The 23,047-nt window shown below is 45.1% G+C and overlaps 1 protein-coding gene across 1 annotated transcript; it reads left to right on the top strand.

The window, feature by feature from the left end:
• Window positions 1–12,586: 12,586 nt before the first annotated feature.
• Window positions 12,587–17,818, top strand: LOC126928000 (uncharacterized; the record flags this gene model as incomplete). The annotated part of the gene is made up of 2 exons (XM_050743953.1): window positions 12,587–13,604; window positions 14,085–17,818. Coding segments are annotated over exons 1-2 (4,752 nt in total), but the record flags the coding sequence as incomplete, so codon positions are not given.
• Between the last annotated feature and the right edge of the window lie 5,229 nt (window positions 17,819–23,047).

The raw sequence follows: 23,047 nt of genomic DNA, 5'->3' as shown, positions 1-23,047 counted from the left end.
ATAACACAAATATATGCAAGGCAATATAAGGTATATGTATAGCTTGGAAATTGTGACCGTGTCTCGCTCGCTCCGCTCGCTCGTAGAAATTTAGTCCAACCTCACTACCGATCCGACGCGTTCCCAAATTCGAAATAAGTCGCCACCATATCGTAAAACGAATGCAAGAGGGAATGGTTTTAGCTTAGGCTATAGTTTTCGAGCTAGCGCAGCGAGCGAGGGACGCGTAAAGGTGTGTTACAAACCAACGGTTTGGCACATACGGACATTGAAATATTCGCCCCAGCACGAGGAGCCGGAGGTCTTCATCCTATTGCCTACTGACAAAAGTATACAGTTTATCAATAGTTTCACACAAATAGTACTATTTCCACATAGTACAGTGCAATGAGATGTCCGAAATGGCTGACAAAATTAGGTAATAACACGAAATATATGCGAGGCAATATAAGGTATATGTATAGCTTGGAAATTGTGACCGTTGCTCGCTCGCTCCGCTCGCTCGTAGAAATTTAGCCCAACCTCACTACCGATCCGATGCGTTCCCAAATTCGAAATAAGTCGCATCCACATCGTATAACGAATGCAAGAGGGAATGGTTTTAGGTTAGGCTATAGTTTTCGAGCGAGCGCAGCGAGCGAGGGACGCGTAAAGGTGTGTCACAATCCAACGGTATGGCACATGGAGACATTGAAATATTCGCACCAGCACGAGGAGCCGGAAGTGTTTATCCTATTGCATACTGACAAATGTTTACAGTTTATCAATAGTTTCACATAAATAGTACTATTTCCACATAGTACAGTGCCATGTGATGACCGAAATGGCTGACAAAATTAGGTAATAATACGAAATATATGCAAGGCAATATAAGGTATATGTATAGCTTGGAAATTGTGACCGTTGCTCGCTCGCTCCGCTCGCTCGGAGAAATTTAGTCCAACCTCAGTACCGATCCGACGCGTTCCCAAATTCGAAATAGGTCGCCTCCATATCGTAAAACGAATGCAAGTGGAAATGGTTTTAGGTTAGGCTACATTTTTCGAGCGAGCACGGCGAGCAAGCGACGCGTATAGGTGTGTCACAAAGTAACGGTTTGGCACATACGGACATTGAAATATTCACACCAGCCCGAGGAGCCGGAAGTCTTTATCTTATTGCCTACTGACAAATGTTTACAGTTTATGAATAGCTTTACATAAATAGTACTATTTCCACACAGTACAGTGCAGTGTGATGTCCGAAGAGGCAGACAAAATTAGGTAATAACACGAAATATATGCAAGGCAGTACAAGGGTATATGTATAGCTTGGAAATTGTGGGTCGTTGCTCGCTCGCTCCGCTCGCTAGTAAAAATTTGGTCCAACCACACTACCGATCCGACACGTTCCCAAATTCGAAATAAGTCACCTCCATATCGTATAACGAACGCAAGAGGGAATGGTTTTAGGTGAGGCTAAATTTTTCGAGCGAGCACGGCGAGCAAGTGACGCGTAAAGGTGTGTCACAATCCAACGGTTTGGCACATACGGACATTGAAATATTCACACCAGCCCGAGGAGCCGGAAGTGTTTATCTTATTGCCTACTGACAAATGTTTACAGTTTATGAATAGTTTTACATAAATAGTACTATTTCCACACAGTACAGTGCAGTGTGATGTCCGAAGAGGCAGACAAAATTAGGTAATAACACGAAATATATGCAAGGCAGTACAGGTATATGTATAGCTTGGAAATTGTGATCGTTGCTCGCTCGCTCCGCTCGCTAGTAAAAATTTGGTCCAACCACACTACCGATCCGACACGTTCCCAAATTCGAATAAGTCACCTCCATATCGTATAACGAACGCAAGAGGGAATGGTTTTAGGTGAGGCTACATTTTTCGAACGAGCACGGCGAGCGAGGCCGCGTAAAGGTGTGTCACAAACCAACGGTTTGGCACATACGGACATTGAAATATTCGCACCAGCCCGAGGAGAAGGAGGTCTTTATCCTATTGCCTACTGACAAAAGATTACAGTTTATCAATAGTTTCACATAAATAGTACTATTTCCACATAGTACAGTGCAATGTGATGTCCGAAATGGCTGACAGAATTAGGTATTGACACGAAATATATGCAAGGCAATATAAGGTATATGTATAGCTTGGAAATTGTGACCGTTGCTCGCTCGCTCCGCTCGCTCGTAGAAATTTAGCCCAACCTCACTACCGATCCGACGCGTTCCCAAATTCGAAATAAGTCGCTTCCATATCGTATAACGAATGCAAGAGGGAATGGTTTTAGGTTAGGCTATAGTTTTCGAGCGAGCGCAGCGAGCGAGGGACGCGTAAAGGTGTGTCACAATCCAACGGTATGCACATGGAGACATTGAAATATTCGCACCAGCACGAGGAGCCGGAAGTGTTTATCCTATTGCATACTGACAAATGTTTACAGTTTATCAATAGTTTCACATAAATAGTACTATTTCCACATAGTACAGTGCCATGTGATGACCGAAATGGCTGACAAAATTAGGTAATAATACGAAATATATGCAAGGCAATATAGGTATATGTATAGCTTGGAAATTGTGACCGTTGCTCGCTCGCTCCGCTCGCTCGGAGGAAATTTAGTCCAACCTCAGTACCGATCCGATGCGTTCCCAAATTCGAAATAGGTCGCCTCCATATCGTAAAACGAATGCAAGTGGAAATGGTTTTAGGTTAGGCTACATTTTTCGAGCGAGCAGGGCGAGCAAGCGACGCGTATAGGTGTGTCACAAAGTAACGGTTTGGCACATACGGACATTGAAATATTCACACCAGCCCGAGGAGCCGGAAGTCTTTATCTTATTGCCTACTGACAAATGTTTACAGTTTATGAATAGCTTTACATAAATAGTACTATTTCCACACAGTACAGTGCAGTGTGATGTCCGAAGAGGCAGACAAAATTAGGTAATAACACGAAATATATGCAAGGCAGTACAAGGTATATGTATAGCTTGGAAATTGTGATCGTTGCTCGCTCGCTCCGCTCGCTAGTAAAAATTTGGTCCAACCACACTACCGATCCGACACGTTCCCAAATTCGAAATAAGTCACCTCCATATCGTATAACGAACGCAAGAGGGAATGGTTTTAGGTTAGGCTATAGTTTTCGAGCGAGAGCAGCGAGCGAGGGATGCGTATAGGTGTGTCACAAACCAACGGTTTGGCACATACGGACATTGAAATATTCACACCAGCCCGAGGAGCCGGAAGTCTTTATCCTATTGCCTACTGACAAAAGTTTACAGTTTTATCAATAGTTTCACATAAATAGTACTATTTCCACATAATACAGTGCAATGTGATGTCCGAAATGGCTGACAGAATTAGGTAATAACACGAAATATATGCAAGGCAATATAAGGTATATGTATAGCTTGGAAATTGTGACCGTTGCTCGCTCGCTCCGCTCGCTCGTAGAAATTTAGTCCAACCTCACTACCGATCCGTCGCGTTCCCAAATTTGAAATAAGTCGCCCCCATATCGTATAACGAACAGCAAGAGTGAATGGTTCAAGGTTAGGCTATAGTTTTCGAGCGAGCGCAGCGAGCGAGGGACGCGTAACGGTGTGTCACAATCTAACGGTATGGCACATGGAGACATTGAAATGTTCGCACCTGCCCGAGGAGCCGGAGATCTTTATCCTATTGCCTACTGACAAAAGTTTACAGTTTATCAATAGTTTCACATAAATAGTACTATTTCCAAATCGTACAGTGCAATGTGATGTCCGAAATGGCTGACAAAATTAGGTAATAACACGAAATATATGCAAGGCAATATAAGGTATGTGTATAGCTTGGAAATTGTGATCGTTGCTCGCACGCTCCGCTCGCTAGTAAAAATTTCGTCCAACCTCACTACCGATCCGACACGTTCCCAAATTCGAAATAAGTCACCTCCATATCGTATAACGAACACAAGAGGGAATGGTTTTAGGTGAGGCTACATTTTTCGAGCGAGCACGGCGAGCGAGGCCGCGTAAAGGTGTGTCACAAACCAACGGTTTGGCACATACGGACATTGAAATGTTCGCACCAGCCCGAGGAGAAAGAGGTCTTTATCCTATTGCCTACTGACAAAAGATTACAGTTTATCAATAGTTTCACATAAATAGTACTATTTCCACATAGTACAGTGCAATGTGATGTCCGAAATGGCTGACAGAATTAGGTAATAACACGAAATATATGCAAGGCAATATAAGGTATATGTATAGCTTGGAAATTGTGACCGATGCTCGCTCGCTCCGCTCGCTCGTAGAAATTTAGTCCAACCTCACTACCGATCCGTCGCGTTCCCAAATTTGAAATAAGTCGCCTCCATATCGTATAACGAACAGCAAGAGTGAATGGTTTAAGGTTAGGCTACATTTTTCGAGCGAGCACGGCGAGCAAGGGACGCGTAAAGGTGTGTCACAATCCAACGGTTTGGAACATACGGACATTGAAATGTTCGCACGAGCCCGAGGAGCCGGAGATCTTTATCCTATTGCCTACTGAAAAACGTTTACAGTTTATCAATAGTTTCACATAAATAGTACTATTTCCAAATCGTACAGTGCAACGTGTTGTCCGAAATGGCTGACAAAATTAGGTAATATCACGAAATATATGCCAGGCAATATAAGGTATATGTATAGCTTGGAAATTGTGACCGTTGCTCGCTCGCTCCGCTCGCTCGTAGAAATTTAGTCCAACCTCACTACCGATCCGACGCGTTCCCAAATTCGAAATAAGTCGCTTCCATATCGTAAAACGAATGCAAGTGGGAATGGTTTTAGGTTAGGCTACATTTTTCGAGCGAGCACGGCGAGCAAGCGACGCGCATAGGTGTGTCACAAAGTAACGGTTTGGCACATACGGACATTGAAATATTCACACCAGCCCGAGGAGCCGGAAGTGTTTATCTTATTGCCTACTGACAAATGTTTACAGTTTATGAATAGTTTTACATAAATAGTACTATTTCCACACAGTACAGTGCAGTGTGATGTCCGAAGAGGCAGACAAAATTAGGTAATAACACGAAATATATGCAAGGCAGTACAAGGTATATGTATAGCTTGGAAATTGTGATCGTTGCTCGCTCGCTCCGCTCGCTAGTAAAAATTTGGTCCAACCACACTACCGATCCGACACGTTCCCAAATTCGAAATAAGTCGCCACCATATCGTATAACGAATGCAAGAGGGAATGGTTTTAGGTAAGGCTATAGTTTTCGAGCGAGCGCAGCGAGCGAGGGACGCGTAAAGGTGTGTCACAAACCAACGGTTTGGCACATACGGACATTGAAATGTTCGCACCAGCCCGAGGAGCCGGAGGTCTTCATCCTATTGCCTACTGACAAAAGTTTACAGTTTATCAATAGTATCACACAAATAGTACTATTTCCACATAGTACAGTGCAATGAGATGTCCGAAATGGCTGACAAAATTAGGTAATAACACGAAATATATGCAAGGCAATATAAGGTATATGTATAGCTTGGAAATTGTGACCGTTGCTCGCTCGCTCCGCTCGTTCGTAGAAATTTAGTCCAACCTCACTACCGATCAGACGCGTTCCCAAATTTGAAATAAGTCGCCTCCATATCGTATAACGAACGCAAGAAGGAATGGTCATAGGTGAGGCTAAATTTTTCGAGCGAGCACGGCGAGCAAGTGACGCGTAAAGGTGTGTCACAATCCAACGGTTTGGCACATACGGACATTGAAATGTTCGCACCAGCCCGAGGAGCCGGAGATCTTTATCCTATTGCCTACTGACAAAAGTTTACAGTTTATCAATAGTTTCACATAAATAGTACTATTTCCAAATAGTACAGTGCAATGTGATGTCCGAAATGGCTGACAAAATTAGGTAATAACACAAATATATGCAAGGCAATATAAGGTATATGTATAGCTTGGAAATTGTGACCGTGGCTCGCTCGCTCCGCTCGCTCGTAGAAATTTAGTCCAACCTCACTACCGATCCGACGCGTTCCCAAATTCGAAATAAGTCGCCACCATATCGTAAAACGAATGCAAGAGGGAATGGTTTTAGCTTAGGCTATAGTTTTCGAGCTAGCGCAGCGAGCGAGGGACGCGTAAAGGTGTGTTACAAACCAACGGTTTGGCACATACGGACATTGAAATATTCGCCCCAGCACGAGGAGCCGGAGGTCTTCATCCTATTGCCTACTGACAAAAGTATACAGTTTATCAATAGTTTCACACAAATAGTACTATTTCCACATAGTACAGTGCAATGAGATGTCCGAAATGGCTGACAAAATTAGGTAATAACACGAAATATATGCGAGGCAATATAAGGTATATGTATAGCTTGGAAATTGTGACCGTTGCTCGCTCGCTCCGCTCGCTCGTAGAAATTTAGCCCAACCTCACTACCGATCCGATGCGTTCCCAAATTCGAAATAAGTCGCATCCACATCGTATAACGAATGCAAGAGGGAATGGTTTTAGGTTAGGCTATAGTTTTCGAGCGAGCGCAGCGAGCGAGGGACGCGTAAAGGTGTGTCACAATCCAACGGTATGGCACATGGAGACATTGAAATATTCGCACCAGCACGAGGAGCCGGAAGTGTTTATCCTATTGCATACTGACAAATGTTTACAGTTTATCAATAGTTTCACATAAATAGTACTATTTCCACATAGTACAGTGCCATGTGATGACCGAAATGGCTGACAAAATTAGGTAATAATACGAAATATATGCAAGGCAATATAAGGTATATGTATAGCTTGGAAATTGTGACCGTTGCTCGCTCGCTCCGCTCGCTCGGAGAAATTTAGTCCAACCTCAGTACCGATCCGACGCGTTCCCAAATTCGAAATAGGTCGCCTCCATATCGTAAAACGAATGCAAGTGGAAATGGTTTTAGGTTAGGCTACATTTTTCGAGCGAGCACGGCGAGCAAGCGACGCGTATAGGTGTGTCACAAAGTAACGGTTTGGCACATACGGACATTGAAATATTCACACCAGCCCGAGGAGCCGGAAGTCTTTATCTTATTGCCTACTGACAAATGTTTACAGTTTATGAATAGCTTTACATAAATAGTACTATTTCCACACAGTACAGTGCAGTGTGATGTCCGAAGAGGCAGACAAAATTAGGTAATAACACGAAATATATGCAAGGCAGTACAAGGTATATGTATAGCTTGGAAATTGTGGTCGTTGCTCGCTCGCTCCGCTCGCTAGTAAAAATTTGGTCCAACCACACTACCGATCCGACACGTTCCCAAATTCGAAATAAGTCACCTCCATATCGTATAACGAACGCAAGAGGGAATGGTTTTAGGTGAGGCTAAATTTTTCGAGCGAGCACGGCGAGCAAGTGACGCGTAAAGGTGTGTCACAATCCAACGGTTTGGCACATACGGACATTGAAATGTTCACACCAGCCCGAGGAGCCGGAGGTCTTCATCCTATTGCCTACTGACAAAAGTTTACAGTTTATCAATAGTTTCACATAAATAGTACTATTTCCACATAGTACAGTGCAATGTGATGTCCGAAGAGGCAGACAAAATTAGGTAATAACACGAAATATATGCAAGGCAGTACAAGGTATATGTATAGCTTGGAAATTGTGATCGTTGCTCGCTCGCTCCGCTCGCTAGTAAAAATTTGGTCCAACCACACTACCGATCCGACACGTTCCCAAATTCGAAATAAGTCACCTCCATATCGTATAACGAACGCAAGAGGGAATGCTTTTAGGAATAGGTGAGGCTACATTTTTCGAGCGAGCACGGCGAGCGAGGCCGCGTAAAGGTGTGTCACAAACCAACGGTTTGGCACATACGGACATTGAAATATTCGCACCAGCCCGAGGAGAAGGAGGTCTTTATCCTATTGCCTACTGACAAAAGATTACAGTTTATCAATAGTTTCACATAAATAGTACTATTTCCACATAGTACAGTGCAATGTGATGTCCGAAATGGCTGACAGAATTAGGTAATGACACGAAATATATGCAAGACAATATAAGGTATATGTATAGCGTGGAAATTGTGACCGTTGCTCGCTCGCTCCGCTCGCTCGTAGAAATTTAGTCCAACCTCACTATCGATCCGACGCGTTCCCAAATTCGAAATAAGTCGCTTCCATATCGTATAACGAATGCAAGAGGGAATGGTTTTAGGTTAGGCTATAGTTTTCGAGCGAGCGCAGCGAGCGAGGGACGCGTAAAGGTGTGTCACAAACCAACGGTTTGGCACATACGGACACTGAAATGTTCGCACCAGCCCGAGGAGCCGGAATTCTTTATCTTATTGCCTACTGACAAATATTTACAGTTTAACAATAGTTTCACACAAATAGTACTATTTCCACATAGTACAGTCCAGTGTGATGTCCGAAATGGCTGACAAAATTAGGAAATAACACGAAATATATGCAAGGCAATATATGGTATATGTATAGCTTGGAAATTGTGACCGTTGCTCGCTCGCTCCGCTCGCTCGTAGAAATTTAGTCCAACCTCTCTACGGATCCGACGCGTTCCCAAATTTGAAATAAGTTGCCTCCATATCGTATATCGAATGCAAGAGGGAATGGTTTTAGGTTAGGCTATAGTTTTCGAGCGAGCGCAGCGAGCGAGGGACGCGTAACGGTGTGTCACAATCCAACGGTATGGCACATGGAGACATTGAAATGTTCGCACCAGCCCGAGGAGCCGGAGATCTTTATCCTATTGCCTACTGACAAAAGTTTACAGTTTATCAATAGTTTCACATAAATAGTACTATTTCCAAATCGTACAGTGCAATGTGATGTCCGAAATGGCTGACAAAATTAGGTAATATCACGAAATATATGCAAGGCAATATAAGGTATATGTATAGCTTGGAAATTGTGATCGTTGCTCGCTCGCTCCGCTCGCTAGTAAAAATTTCGTCCAACCTCACTACCGATCCGACACGTTCCCAAATTCGAAATAAGTCACCTCCATATCGTATAACGAACACAAGAGGGAATGGTTTTAGGTGAGGCTACATTTTTCGAGCGAGCACGGCGAGCGAGGCCGCGTAAAGGTGTGTCACAAACCAACGGTTTGGCACATACGGACATTGAAATGTTCGCACCAGCCCGAGGAGAAAGAGGTCTTTATCCTATTGCCTACTGACAAAAGATTACAGTTTATCAATAGTTTCACATAAATAGTACTATTTCCACATAGTACAGTGCAATGTGATGTCCGAAATGGCTGACAGAATTAGGTAATAACACGAAATATATGCAAGCCAATATAAGGTATATGTATAGCTTGGAAATTGTGACCGATGCTCGCTCGCTCCGCTCGCTCGTAGAAATTTAGTCCAACCTCACTACCGATCCGACGCGTTCCCAAATTTGAAATATGTCGCCTCCATATCGTATAACGAACGCAAGAGGGAATGGTTTTAGGTGAGGCTACATTTTTCGAGCGAGCACGGCGAGCAAGGGACGCGTAAAGGTGTGTCACAATCCAACGGTTTGGCACATACGGACATTGAAATGTTCGCACGAGCCCGAGGAGCCGGAGATCTTTATCCTATTGCCTACTGAAAAACGTTTACAGTTTATCAATAGTTTCACATAAATAGTACTATTTCCAAATCGTACAGTGCAATGTGTTGTCCGAAATGGCTGACAAAATTAGGTAATATCACGAAATATATGCCAGGCAATATAAGGTATAGGTATAGCTTGGAAATTGTGACCGTTGCTCGCTCGCTCCGCTCGCTCGTAGAAATTTAGTCCAACCTCACTACCGATCCGACGCGTTCCCAAATTCGAAATAAGTCGCCACCATATCGTATAACGAATGCAAGAGGGAATGGTTTTAGGTTAGGGTATAGTTTTCAAGCGAGAGCAGCGAGCGAGGGATGCGTATAGGTGTGTCACAAACCAACGGTTTGGCACATACGGACATTGAAATATTCACACCAGCCCGAGGAGCCGGAAGTCTTTATCCTATTGCCTACTGACAAAAGTTTACAGTTTATCAATAGTTTCACATAAATAGTACTATTTCCACATAATACAGTGCAATGTGATGTCAGAAATGGCTGATAGAATTAGGTAATAACACGAAATATATGCAAGGCAATATAAGGTATATATATAGCTTGGAAATTGTGACCGTTGCTCGCTCGCGCCGCTCGCTCGTGGAAATTTAGTCCAACCTCACTACCGATCCGACGCGTTCCCAAATTCGAAATAAGTCGCCACCATATCGTATAACGAATGCAAGAGGGAATGGTTTTAGGTAAGGCTATAGTTTTCGAGCGAGCGCAGCGAGCGAGGGACGCGTAAAGGTGTGTCACAAACCAACGGTTTGGCACATACGGACATTGAAATGTTCGCACCAGCCCGAGGAGAAAGAGGTCTTTATCCTATTGCCTACTGACAAAAGATTACAGTTTATCAATAGTTTCACATAAATAGTACTATTTCCACATAGTACAGTGCAATGTGATGTCCGAAATGGCTGACAGAATTAGGTAATAACACGAAATATATGCAAGCCAATATAAGGTATATGTATAGCTTGGAAATTGTGACCGATGCTCGCTCGCTCCGCTCGCTCGTAGAAATTTAGTCCAACCTCACTACCGATCCGACGCGTTCCCAAATTTGAAATATGTCGCCTCCATATCGTATAACGAACGCAAGAGGGAATGGTTTTAGGTGAGGCTACATTTTTCGAGCGAGCACGGCGAGCAAGGGACGCGTAAAGGTGTGTCACAATCCAACGGTTTGGCACATACGGACATTGAAATGTTCGCACGAGCCCGAGGAGCCGGAGATCTTTATCCTATTGCCTACTGAAAAACGTTTACAGTTTATCAATAGTTTCACATAAATAGTACTATTTCCAAATCGTACAGTGCAATGTGTTGTCCGAAATGGCTGACAAAATTAGGTAATATCACGAAATATATGCCAGGCAATATAAGGTATAGGTATAGCTTGGAAATTGTGACCGTTGCTCGCTCGCTCCGCTCGCTCGTAGAAATTTAGTCCAACCTCACTACCGATCCGACGCGTTCCCAAATTCGAAATAAGTCGCCACCATATCGTATAACGAATGCAAGAGGGAATGGTTTTAGGTTAGGGTATAGTTTTCAAGCGAGAGCAGCGAGCGAGGGATGCGTATAGGTGTGTCACAAACCAACGGTTTGGCACATACGGACATTGAAATATTCACACCAGCCCGAGGAGCCGGAAGTCTTTATCCTATTGCCTACTGACAAAAGTTTACAGTTTATCAATAGTTTCACATAAATAGTACTATTTCCACATAATACAGTGCAATGTGATGTCAGAAATGGCTGATAGAATTAGGTAATAACACGAAATATATGCAAGGCAATATAAGGTATATATATAGCTTGGAAATTGTGACCGTTGCTCGCTCGCGCCGCTCGCTCGTGGAAATTTAGTCCAACCTCACTACCGATCCGACGCGTTCCCAAATTCGAAATAAGTCGCCACCATATCGTATAACGAATGCAAGAGGGAATGGTTTTAGGTAAGGCTATAGTTTTCGAGCGAGCGCAGCGAGCGAGGGACGCGTAAAGGTGTGTCACAAACCAACGGTTTGGCACATACGGACATTGAAATGTTCGCACCAGCCCGAGGAGCCGGAGGTCTTCATCCTATTGCCTACTGACAAAAGTTTACAGTTTATCAATTGTTACGCCACTAGGCTTAATACAGGCTGTATTTTCTAACCGTCACTCGCGGCCCTACAATGTCTCAGTCAGATCGTCTTATCTGACCGCCGGATCATATACAATGTATCGATGAGCGCATGGCTGTCGCCAAGCAGCGAGTTCTCGAAACGTCGAATTTGGTCCGTTACGTTTTCCACGCAAGAACAGACATACGTGATCATAGGCGCGAACGGTGGCGTGACCTAAGTATAGTGGGGGTCGCCTTAAAGATGAAACAAAGAAATCATCTAAAGTCGATCAGTTCCTTGTGACGCGTCGAACGTTACACATTGAGTCAAAGATCTAACATTAAGTCTCATACCGTGCTACTCTTTTATTGCAGCGTGATAAGTTATTAAGTGTTTATATCTATTCATTCGTGTATATTAATTGTTGGAAATATAAATTTTAACTCTGTGATCCACAGTGTTATCATACCTGAATCACCCCTATTATCTTAATCGAAATACGGGGATCGAACTATTCGTGGTGTCGATCATTCTGATCGTAACGGGAATTTACGACTCCCGTTGGCGTGTATTCTAACGACCGCGTCTCCCCGCGATAGCTCGAAAATACATGGTCCTTCGAGCCGGATCACGTGCCATCAAAGAAGTGCACTGACCAGTGACTATACAGTGTCACGTGAAATCCACATTCCAACACCTTAGTCAACTGACCAAAGGAGCCGCCACCGGAGAGGAACACCTCCTTCGTTCAGCATCTACACGAGCCCACGCCACACTGTAGCGAGTAAAAACCGACTCTCTGACCAACGCCCATTTGATCCAGGTAAGATCGTTCCTACCATTAAAATCAAATATGGCCCAACCTGACTCGATCAGCACATTGAGGCGGAGACGAAGCGGCCTCGCCAACCGCTTTACAATCACGAAACGCCAACTCGATGAATACGAAGAGTCTGGTCAAGTAGACAACGGCTACTTAGTATCTTGCCGTCAAGCGTTCGACGACGTCTGGAAGAAGTTACTCGCGGTTCAAGACGAGTTAGAAGGGTTAGATGAAGGGGAAGTCGATCGGGCCGCCGCGTTGTATCAAGAGAGGCTGGAGATTGACGTACGGTTCACAGGTCTCCTTGATAAAATACCCGCACCAAACCCCTCTCCGACTAAAACGCGCGATTCAGGCGTGAAGCCCGAGCCGACATCACTTACCTTACCAGAGGTCCGCGCTCCTCCGTTCGACGGTGCCCTCGAGAACTGGACCTATTTTTATGACACGTTCTCATCCACTGTAGATCGTAATGAAAATTTAACGAATGTCCAGAAATTTCAATATCTACGCGCAGCTATCACTGGACGGGCCGCACGGAGCATCCAATCATTGGAACCCACAGATGCCAACTACCCCATCGCGCTTAACACATTGAAGGAGAAATTTAATTGCCCCCTCCGGATCTGTATGCGTCATTGGGAATTGATGCGCAGTTATCCCGAAATAGAAAAGGAAACTCCTGAAGCCATTGAGGATTTGATGGAAACCATCAGCGTAAATCTCAAAGCGCTCGAAAGATTAGGACAGTCTGTAACTTCAGATGTAGTACTTATCGAGTTGATCGCGTCAAAATTGCCTTCGTCTAGTATGCGTAAATGGCAACGTACGTTGCCAAATCAGGAAGTACCTTCCTACCATCAGCTGATGGAATTCCTAAAAACACGAGCCAACGGGAATCAGCTCCTCTCTAAAGTAACGAAAACAAAGGAGCCACCCCCCAAACCTCATCGTCGCCGACATAACCTACCACATGGACGAACCTATGCTACAACCAGCAGGGCGCTGGTGTGTCCGACCTGCGACGGACCCCACAACCTCAGAGACTGTAAAGTTTTCAAAGCCAAATCAACCATAGAACGCCTTCAACTCGTAAAAATGGCATCGCTGTGTACAAACTGTCTAGGCAACGGACATTCGATAACACAGTGCACCGCGCGTTCGTGTCATATCTGCGGGCGACGACATCATACGTACCTACACCGAGAACAAATACAAGAAAATTCGCGGTCGTCGAGCAGTCGTTCATCGAGCGGTCGGTCGTCGTCAGACAGTCGTTCATCAAGCGGTCGATCGTCGGGATGTCGTTCATCGTACGAACGATCCTCTCATGGACAATCGCCATCCGGATCATCGAAGTCGCGTTCGGTCCACCATTCGAGACGACCCGCCAAACATTCAAATAACCCTACACCTTCGGCTCCAAGCGATACAAAAGTTCACACTTCGTATGAGTCACGCGCATCACGGACCAAGGGTAATGTTCCAGAATCCTCGTCTAAAACCCAACCAGGTCAAAACTGACTAGACAAACGGGCCGCAAAGGAAGGGACCGAAACGACACATATATCTCTAGACGTTACGCCGCATCATGATCTGCTGGTCACAGCACAGATCGATGTGCTAGACAAGAGGGCATCTCCAATTCGAGCCAGAGCACTGCTAGATACTGGCTCTAGTATGAATTTCATGACTGAGAAATTCGCAAACTCCCTCGGTATAAAACGAAAGAGATGTTCGGTCCCAATCGGAGCCCTCGACGACTTGACCACTATCGCAAGGAGCCAACTAACGACAACCATTGTTTCTATGGATGGCAAATATGAACGCACAGCAACGTTTTTAGTAATCCCAACAATATCATCGGCAGTCCCAGACCACCCAATCGATCGGTCCGCTCTCCAGATACCCAAAAATCTAAAATTAGCCGATCCAACATTTCACATACCAAGCCCTATCGAAATATTATTGAGCTCGGGACCAACGTTAGCCTCATTATGTGTCGGGCAGATTAAAATATCACAATCCATCGATACTGAGTTATGTTTGCAAAAAACTCGCTTCGGTTGGGTTATCGGGGGGAGCCCATCCACGCAATCGGGCACACATTCGTTTCACATGACCACAGCCGATCTACAAACGGATCTCTCGCGATTTTGGGAAATCGACGAGGGACCATCCACCACACATTTATCGGAAGCGGAATTACAGTGCGAAGAACATTTCCGTAACCATGTCCGACGCAACAAGGAAGGGCGATATATCGTCGCCCTGCCCTTCAACGAGAAGCTTCCCACACTTGGGACATCAAAGTCCGTTGCAATGAGTAGACTCGCCGCTCTTTCTCGCCGGTTCCAACGCGATAAGCAATTCGAAGCCGCGTACAACACGGTGATCCAAGAATATTTAGACTTAGGTCATATGACCAAGATTCCGCACACTCATCCCTCAAATAATGGTTACTATTTGCCGCATCACGGCGTGATAAAGGAATCGAGCAACACCACTAAACTCCGGGTAGTGTTCGATGGATCAGCAATCAGCACCACCGGAGTTTCTCTCAACGACACTCTGCATACCGGACCCAAACTCCAAGAAGATCTGGTTGAGATTCTGCTGAGATTCCGATCACATCAGTATGTCCTAACGGGTGACATCGAGAAGATGTATCGACAAATTCTCGTACGCCCAGACGATCGTAAATATCAACTGATTCTATGGCGCAATTCCAACGGGGAAATCGATACTTATCAGCTCAACACCGTGACCTTCGGACTATCAGCTGCCCCATATTTAGCACTCCGCTGCCTGAAACAATTAGCAGAAGACGAAGGAAATCGATTTCCGCGAGCGTCATCGGTTGTACAGCGTGATTTCTATGTCGACGACGCCCTCACCGGGGCCGATACAAAGGAAGAGTTAATAGCGGTACGACACGAACTCACGGACCTTCTCAGATCGGGCGGCTTAAACATCCGTGAATGGGCATCTAACGATAAGGACATACTGCGTGGACTATCCGAGAGAGATACAAATCGAACACTACAATTGGGTGAGTCACAGACATTGAAAACTCTAGGTATCTATTGGGATTCCCAGGATGACACAATACTGTACTCAGTTGAACCCACAGCGACCATCACCCGTGTCACAAAGCGATCAATGAGTTCGGTGATAGCCCGAATTTATGATCCATTAGGATTGCTCGCGCCAGTGATTGTCAGAGCCAAAATATTGCTTCAACGCGTCTGGGCATTAAAACTAGACTGGGATGAATCCTTGCCATCCGAATTGCATACAGAATGGGACCGATACTATACCCAACTACCCTTGCTTAGTGATATTCGATTTCCTCGCAAAACGGTGGTCAAGGCAGCCACTCAAATAGAACTACACGGTTTTTGCGACGCCAGTGAAAAGGCATACGGGGCATGTATATATCTGCGCAGTCTCAGCTCGGATGGACATATCGAAACCCAATTACTCACCGCGCGATCAAAGGTCGCGCCGCTAAAATCCTTGACAATCCCAAGACTCGAATTAAGCGGAGCATTGCTCCTCACCTCGCTAATGTCCATGGTAAAGAATTCCCTCACTATAGACGTTTCTCGGATCGTTTATTGGACAGATTCGACCATCGTGCTCCAGTGGATCAAGTCCTCGCCACATACGTTAAAAACATTCGTAGCGAACCGCGTGGCCGAGATCCAAACGAAAACCAACATCGCCGATTGGCGGCATGTGCCTACGGATGACAACCCAGCGGATCTGATCTCCCGAGGGCAGGCTCCCAAGGAATTCCTGCGTCCAAACATCTGGAAACACGGACCCGAATGGCTCAAGCAGCAGCAGGAGAACTGGCCGATCTGGATTCCTACACCGTCGGGGGACATCCCGGAACAGAAAAAAACGATCTGTCTAACGACGAATAACAACGATAACCCCCTCCTTCACCGATACTCGTCCTGGACCAGACTAATCAGAGTCGTCGCTTGGTGTCTTCGATGGAAACATAAACAACACCTAGCTGCCCATCTAACAACAGACGAATTAACCAGGGCTCACAACAGGGTGATCAAAATCATACAATCCAGTCATTTTGCGACGGAAATTCGGACACTACAGAAAGATCGAAGCAGGGACGTTGGAGGAAAACTACAGCCATTAAATCCCTTCCTCGACGAAGATGGGATATTACGAGTCGGAGGACGACTAACCAACTCTTCTATACCCTTCAATCAAAAATACCCCATTATATTACCCAAAGCATCTGTTACAGAGCTCATCATAGACCAGGAGCATCGGAAAAACCACCACACCGGGACACAAGCCACCCTGTACGCGGTAAGATTGCGCTACTGGCCGATCGACGGTCGTAGCCAAGTGTGGCGTACCATTAAAAGGTGCGTCCGCTGCTGCAGAGCCAACCCGCCACCAGTGGAATATTTGATGGGTGAGTTGCCAGAGGCGCGTATTACCGAATCGCGTCCGTTTACGAACGTCGGAATCGACTACTGCGGCCCATTCTACATCAAGGAGAGGAGGGATCGCAACCGACGTAAAATAAAAATATACGCTGCCATATTCGTTTGTCTAGCAACCAAGGCTGTCCATATAGAACTAGTCAGCGATCTAACCACCGACGCTTTCCTAGCCGCTCTACGTCGATTCATTTCGCGGCGAGGACATTGCGCAACCATCCTTACCGACAATGGCACCAATTTCGTCGGGGCCAACCGGGAGCTACAAGAACTCCGGACCCTCTTGCAGTCTGACGACCACAAGGAGAGGGTACAGAATTTTCTCGCCGACCGACAGATACAATGGCGTTTCAACCCTCCAAACTCACCACACTTTGGCGGTTTATGGGAAGCCGCGGTGAAATCCTTCAAGCGCCATCTCATCCGCGTCGTCGGCACGGAGCTATTGACCTTTGAGCACCTTCATACTCTTGTGGTTGAGATTGAAGCCATCCTTAATTCACGCCCACTGACTCCCATATCACCCGATCCGAAAGATCCCCCTGTCCTCACTCCCGGCCATTTTCTAATCGGTGACACACTCACGAGTTTACGGGAGCGTGATTTCAGGACAGTTCCATCAGGACGGTTATCAAGTTGGCAGCGCATCCACCAGATCAAACAGCAGTTCTGGAGCAGATGGCATCGAGAGTACCTCAACGAGCTAACCCGCCGCAATAAATGGGACAAGGGCAAACATGATATCCGAGAAGGCACCGTAGTAGTTCTCAGGGAGGATAACGTACCACCCATGCAATGGCCTTTGGGCCGCGTGATCAAGGTCCATCCAGGAGTCGACGGAATCATACGGACCGCTACCGTGCAGACGGCAACAACTACCCTGGATCGTGGCGTCAAAAGATTGGTCCCCTTACCCATTCACTCCGATCCAGACCCTTCCGACCACCCCCACGGAGCGAAGGAGATTCGCCAGCGACGCACCTGACTCCACACCATATCATTTGATCGGTACCCTCTCAACGGGGGGAGGATGTTACGCCACTAGGCTTAATACAGGCTGTATTTTCTAACCGTCACTCGCGGCCCTACAATGTCTCAGTCAGATCGTCTTATCTGACCGCCGGATCATATACAATGTATCGATGAGCGCATGGCTGTCGCCAAGCAGCGAGTTCTCGAAACGTCGAATTTGGTCCGTTACGTTTTCCACGCAAGAACAGACATACGTGATCATAGGCGCGAACGGTGGCGTGACCTAAGTATAGTGGGGGTCGCCTTAAAGATGAAACAAAGAAATCATCTAAAGTCGATCAGTTCCTTGTGACGCGTCGAACGTTACACATTGAGTCAAAGATCTAACATTAAGTCTCATACCGTGCTACTCTTTTATTGCAGCGTGATAAGTTATTAAGTGTTTATATCTATTCATTCGTGTATATTAATTGTTGGAAATATAAATTTTAACTCTGTGATCCACAGTGTTATCATACCTGAATCACCCCTATTATCTTAATCGAAATACGGGGATCGAACTATTCGTGGTGTCGATCATTCTGATCGTAACGGGAATTTACGACTCCCGTTGGCGCGTATTCTAACGACCGCGTCTCCCCGCGATAGCTCGAAAATACATCAATAGTATCACACAAATAGTACTATTTCCACATAGTACAGTGCAATGAGATGTCCGAAATGGCTGACAAAATTAGGTAATAACACGAAATATATGCAAGGCAATATAAGGTATATGTATAGCTTGGAAATTGTGACCGTTGCTCGCTCGCTCCGCTCGTTCGTAGAAATTTAGTCCAACCTCACTACCGATCAGACGCGTTCCCAAATTTGAAATAAGTCGCCTCCATATCGTATAACGAACGCAAGAAGGAATGGTCATAGGTGAGGCTAAATTTTTCGAGCGAGCACGGCGAGCAAGTGACGCGTAAAGGTGTGTCACAATCCAACGGTTTGGCACATACGGACATTGAAATGTTCCCACCAGCCCGAGGAGCCGGAGATCTTTATCCTATTGCCTACTGACAAAAGTTTACAGTTTATCAATAGTTTCACATAAATAGTACTATTTCCAAATAGTACAGTGCAATGTGATGTCCGAAATGGCTGACAAAATTAGGTAATAACACAAATATATGCAAGGCAATATAAGGTATATGTATAGCTTGGAAATTGTGACCGTGGCTCGCTCGCTCCGCTCGCTCGTAGAAATTTAGTCCAACCTCACTACCGATCCGACGCGTTCCCAAATTCGAAATAAGTCGCCACCATATCGTAAAACGAATGCAAGAGGGAATGGTTTTAGCTTAGGCTATAGTTTTCGAGCTAGCGCAGCGAGCGAGGGACGCGTAAAGGTGTGTTACAAACCAACGGTTTGGCACATACGGACATTGAAATATTCGCCCCAGCACGAGGAGCCGGAGGTCTTCATCCTATTGCCTACTGACAAAAGTATACAGTTTATCAATAGTTTCACACAAATAGTACTATTTCCACATAGTACAGTGCAATGAGATGTCCGAAATGGCTGACAAAATTAGGTAATAACACGAAATATATGCGAGGCAATATAAGGTATATGTATAGCTTGGAAATTGTGACCGTTGCTCGCTCGCTCAGCTCGCTCGTAGAAATTTAGTCCAACCTCACTACCGATCCGACGCGTTCCCAAATTCGAAATAAGTCGCTTCCATATCGCATAACGAATGCAAGAGGGAATGGTTTTAGGTTAGGCTATAGTTTTCGAGCGAGCGCAGCGAGCGAGGGACGCGTAAAGGTGTGTCACAATCCAACGGTATGGCACATGGAGACATTGAAATATTCGAACCAGCACGAGGAGCCGGAAGTGTTTATCCTATTGCATACTGACAAATGTTTACAGTTTATCAATAGTTTCACATAAATAGTACTATTTCCACATAGTACAGTGCCATGTGATGACCGAAATGGCTGACAAAATTAGGTAATAACACGAAATATATGCAAGGCAATATACGGTATATGTATAGCTTGGAAATTGTGACCGTTGCTCGCTCGCTCCGCTCGCTCGGAGAAATTTAGTCCAACCTCAGTACCGATCCGACGCGTTCCCAAATTCAAAATAGGTCGCCTCCATATCGTAAAACGAATGCAAGTGGGAATGGTTTTAGGTTAGGCTACATTTTTCGAGCGAGCACGGCGAGCAAGCGACGCGTATAGGTGTGTCACAAAGTAACGGTTTGGCACATACGGACATTGAAATATTCACACCAGCCCGAGGAGCCGGAAGTGTTTATCTTATTGCCTACTGACAAATGTTTACAATTTATGAATAGTTTTACATAAATAGTACTATTTCCACACAGTACAGTGCAGTGTGATGTCCGAAGAGGCAGACAAAATTAGGTAATAACACGAAATATATGCAAGGCAGTACAAGGTATATGTATAGCTTGGAAATTGTGATCGTTGCTCGCTCGCTCCGCTCGCTAGTAAAAATTTGGTCCAACCACACTACCGATCCGACACGTTCCCAAATTCGAAATAAGTCACCTCCATATCGTATAACGAACGCAAGAGGGAATGGTTTTAGGAATAGGTGAGGCTACATTTTTCGAGCGAGCACGGCGAGCGAGGCCGCGTAAAGGTGTGTCACAAACCAACGGTTTGGCACATACGGACATTGAAATATTCGCACCAGCCCGAGGAGAAGGAGGTCTTTATCCTATTGCCTACTGACAAAAGATTACAGTTTATCAATAGTTTCACATAAATAGTACTATTTCCACATAGTACAGTGCAATGTGATGTCCGAAATGGCTGACAGAATTAGGTAATGACACGAAATATATGCAAGGCAATATAAGGTATATGTATAGCTTGGAAATTGTTACCGTTGCTCGCTCGCTCCGCTCGCTCGTAGAAATTTAGTCCAACCTCACTACCGATCCGACGCGTTCCCAAATTCGAAATAAGTCGCTTCCATATCGTATAACGAATGCAAGAGGGAATGGTTTTAGGTTAGGCTATAGTTTTCGAGCGAGCGCAGCGAGCGAGGGACGCGTAAAGGTGTGTCACAAACCAACGGTTTGGCACATACGGACATTGAAATGTTCGCACCAGCCCGAGGAGCCGGAATTCTTTATCTTATTGCCTACTGACAAATATTTACAGTTTAACAATAGTTTCACACAAATAGTACTATTTCCACATAGTACAGTGCAGTGTGATGTCCGAAATGGCTGACAAAATTGGGTAATAACACGAAATATATGCAAGGCAATATAAGGTAAATGTATAGCTTGGAAATTGTGATCGTTGCTCTCTAGCTCCGCTCGCTAGTAAAAATTTCGTCCAACCTCACTACCGATCCGACGCGTTCCCAAATTCGAAATAGGTCGCCTCCATGTCGTAAAACGAATGCAAGTGGGAATGGTTTTAGGTTAGGCTACATTTTTCGAGCGAGCACGGCGAGCAAGCGACGCGTATAGGTGTGTCACAAAGTAACGGTTTGGCACATACGGACATTGAAATATTCACACCAGCCCGAGGAGCCGGAAGTCTTTATCTTATTGCCTACTGACAAATGTTTACAGTTTATGAATAGTTTTACATAAATAGTACTATTTCCACACAGTACAGTGCAGTGTGATGTCCGAAGAGGCAGACAAAATTAGGTAATAACACGAAATATATGCAAGGCAGTACAAGGTATATGTATAGCTTGGAAATTGTGACCGTTGCTCGCTCGCTCCGCTCGCTCGTAGAAATTTAGTCCAACCTCCCTACCGATCCGACGCGTTCCCAAATTTGAAATAAGTCGCTTCCATATCGTATAACGAATGCAAGAGGGAATGGTTTTAGGTTAGGCTATAGTTTTCGAGCGAGCGCAGCGAGCGAGGGACGCTTAAAGGTGTATCACAAACCAACGGTTTGGCACATACGGACATTGAAATGTTCGCACCAGCTCGAGGAGCCGGAAGTCTTTATCTTATTGCCTACTGACAAATGTTTACAGTTTATCAATAGTTTCACACAAATAGTACTATTTCCACATAGTACAGTGCAGTGTGATGTCCGAAATGGCTGACAAAATTGGGTAATAACACGAAATATATGCAAGGCAATATAAGGTATATGTATAGCTAGGAAATTGTGATCGTTGCTCGCTCGCTCCGCTCGCTAGTAAAAATTTCGTCCAACCTCACTACCGATACGACACGTTCCCAAATTCGAAATAAGTCACCTCCATATCGTATAACGAACGCAAGAGGGAATGGTTTTAGGTGAGGCTACATTTTTCGAGCGAGCACGGCGAGCGAGGCCGCGTAAAGGTGTGTCACAATCCAACGGTTTGGCACATACGGACATTGAAATGTTCGCACCAGCCCGAGGAGCCGGAGGTCTTCATCCTATTACCTACTGACAAAAGTTTATAGTTTATCAATAGTTTCACATAAATAGTACTATTTCCACATAGTACAGTGCAGTGTGATGTCCGAAATGGCAGACAAAATTAGGTAATAACACGAAATATATGCAAGGCAATATAAGGTATATGCATAGCTTGGAAATTGTGATCGTTGCTCGCTCGCTCCGCTCGCTCGTAGAAATTTAGTCCAACCTCACTACCGATCGGACGCGTTCCCAAATTCGAAATAAGTCGCTTCCATATCGTATAACGAATGCAAGAGGGAATGGTTTTAGGTTAGGCTATAGTTTTCGAGCGAGCGCAGCGAGCGAGGGACGCGTATAGGTGTGTCACAAACCAACGGTTTGGCACATACGGACATTGAAATGTTCGCACCAGCCCGAGGAGCCGGAAGTCTTTATCTTATTGCCTACTGACAAATATTTACAGTTTAACAATAGTTTCACACAAATAGTACTATTTCCACATAGTACAGTGCAGTGTGATGTCCGAAATGGCTGACAAAATTAGGAAATAACACGAAATATATGCAAGGCAATATATGGTATATGTATAGCTTGGAAATTGTGACCGTTGCTCGCTCGCTCC

This window comes from Bombus affinis, unplaced genomic scaffold, assembly GCF_024516045.1.
Source record: "Bombus affinis isolate iyBomAffi1 unplaced genomic scaffold, iyBomAffi1.2 ctg00000426.1, whole genome shotgun sequence".
Lineage (NCBI taxonomy): Eukaryota > Metazoa > Arthropoda > Insecta > Hymenoptera > Apidae > Bombus > Bombus affinis.
The sequence above is the reverse complement of the archived record's forward strand: the minus strand, read 5'-3'. Positions and strand labels throughout refer to the sequence as shown.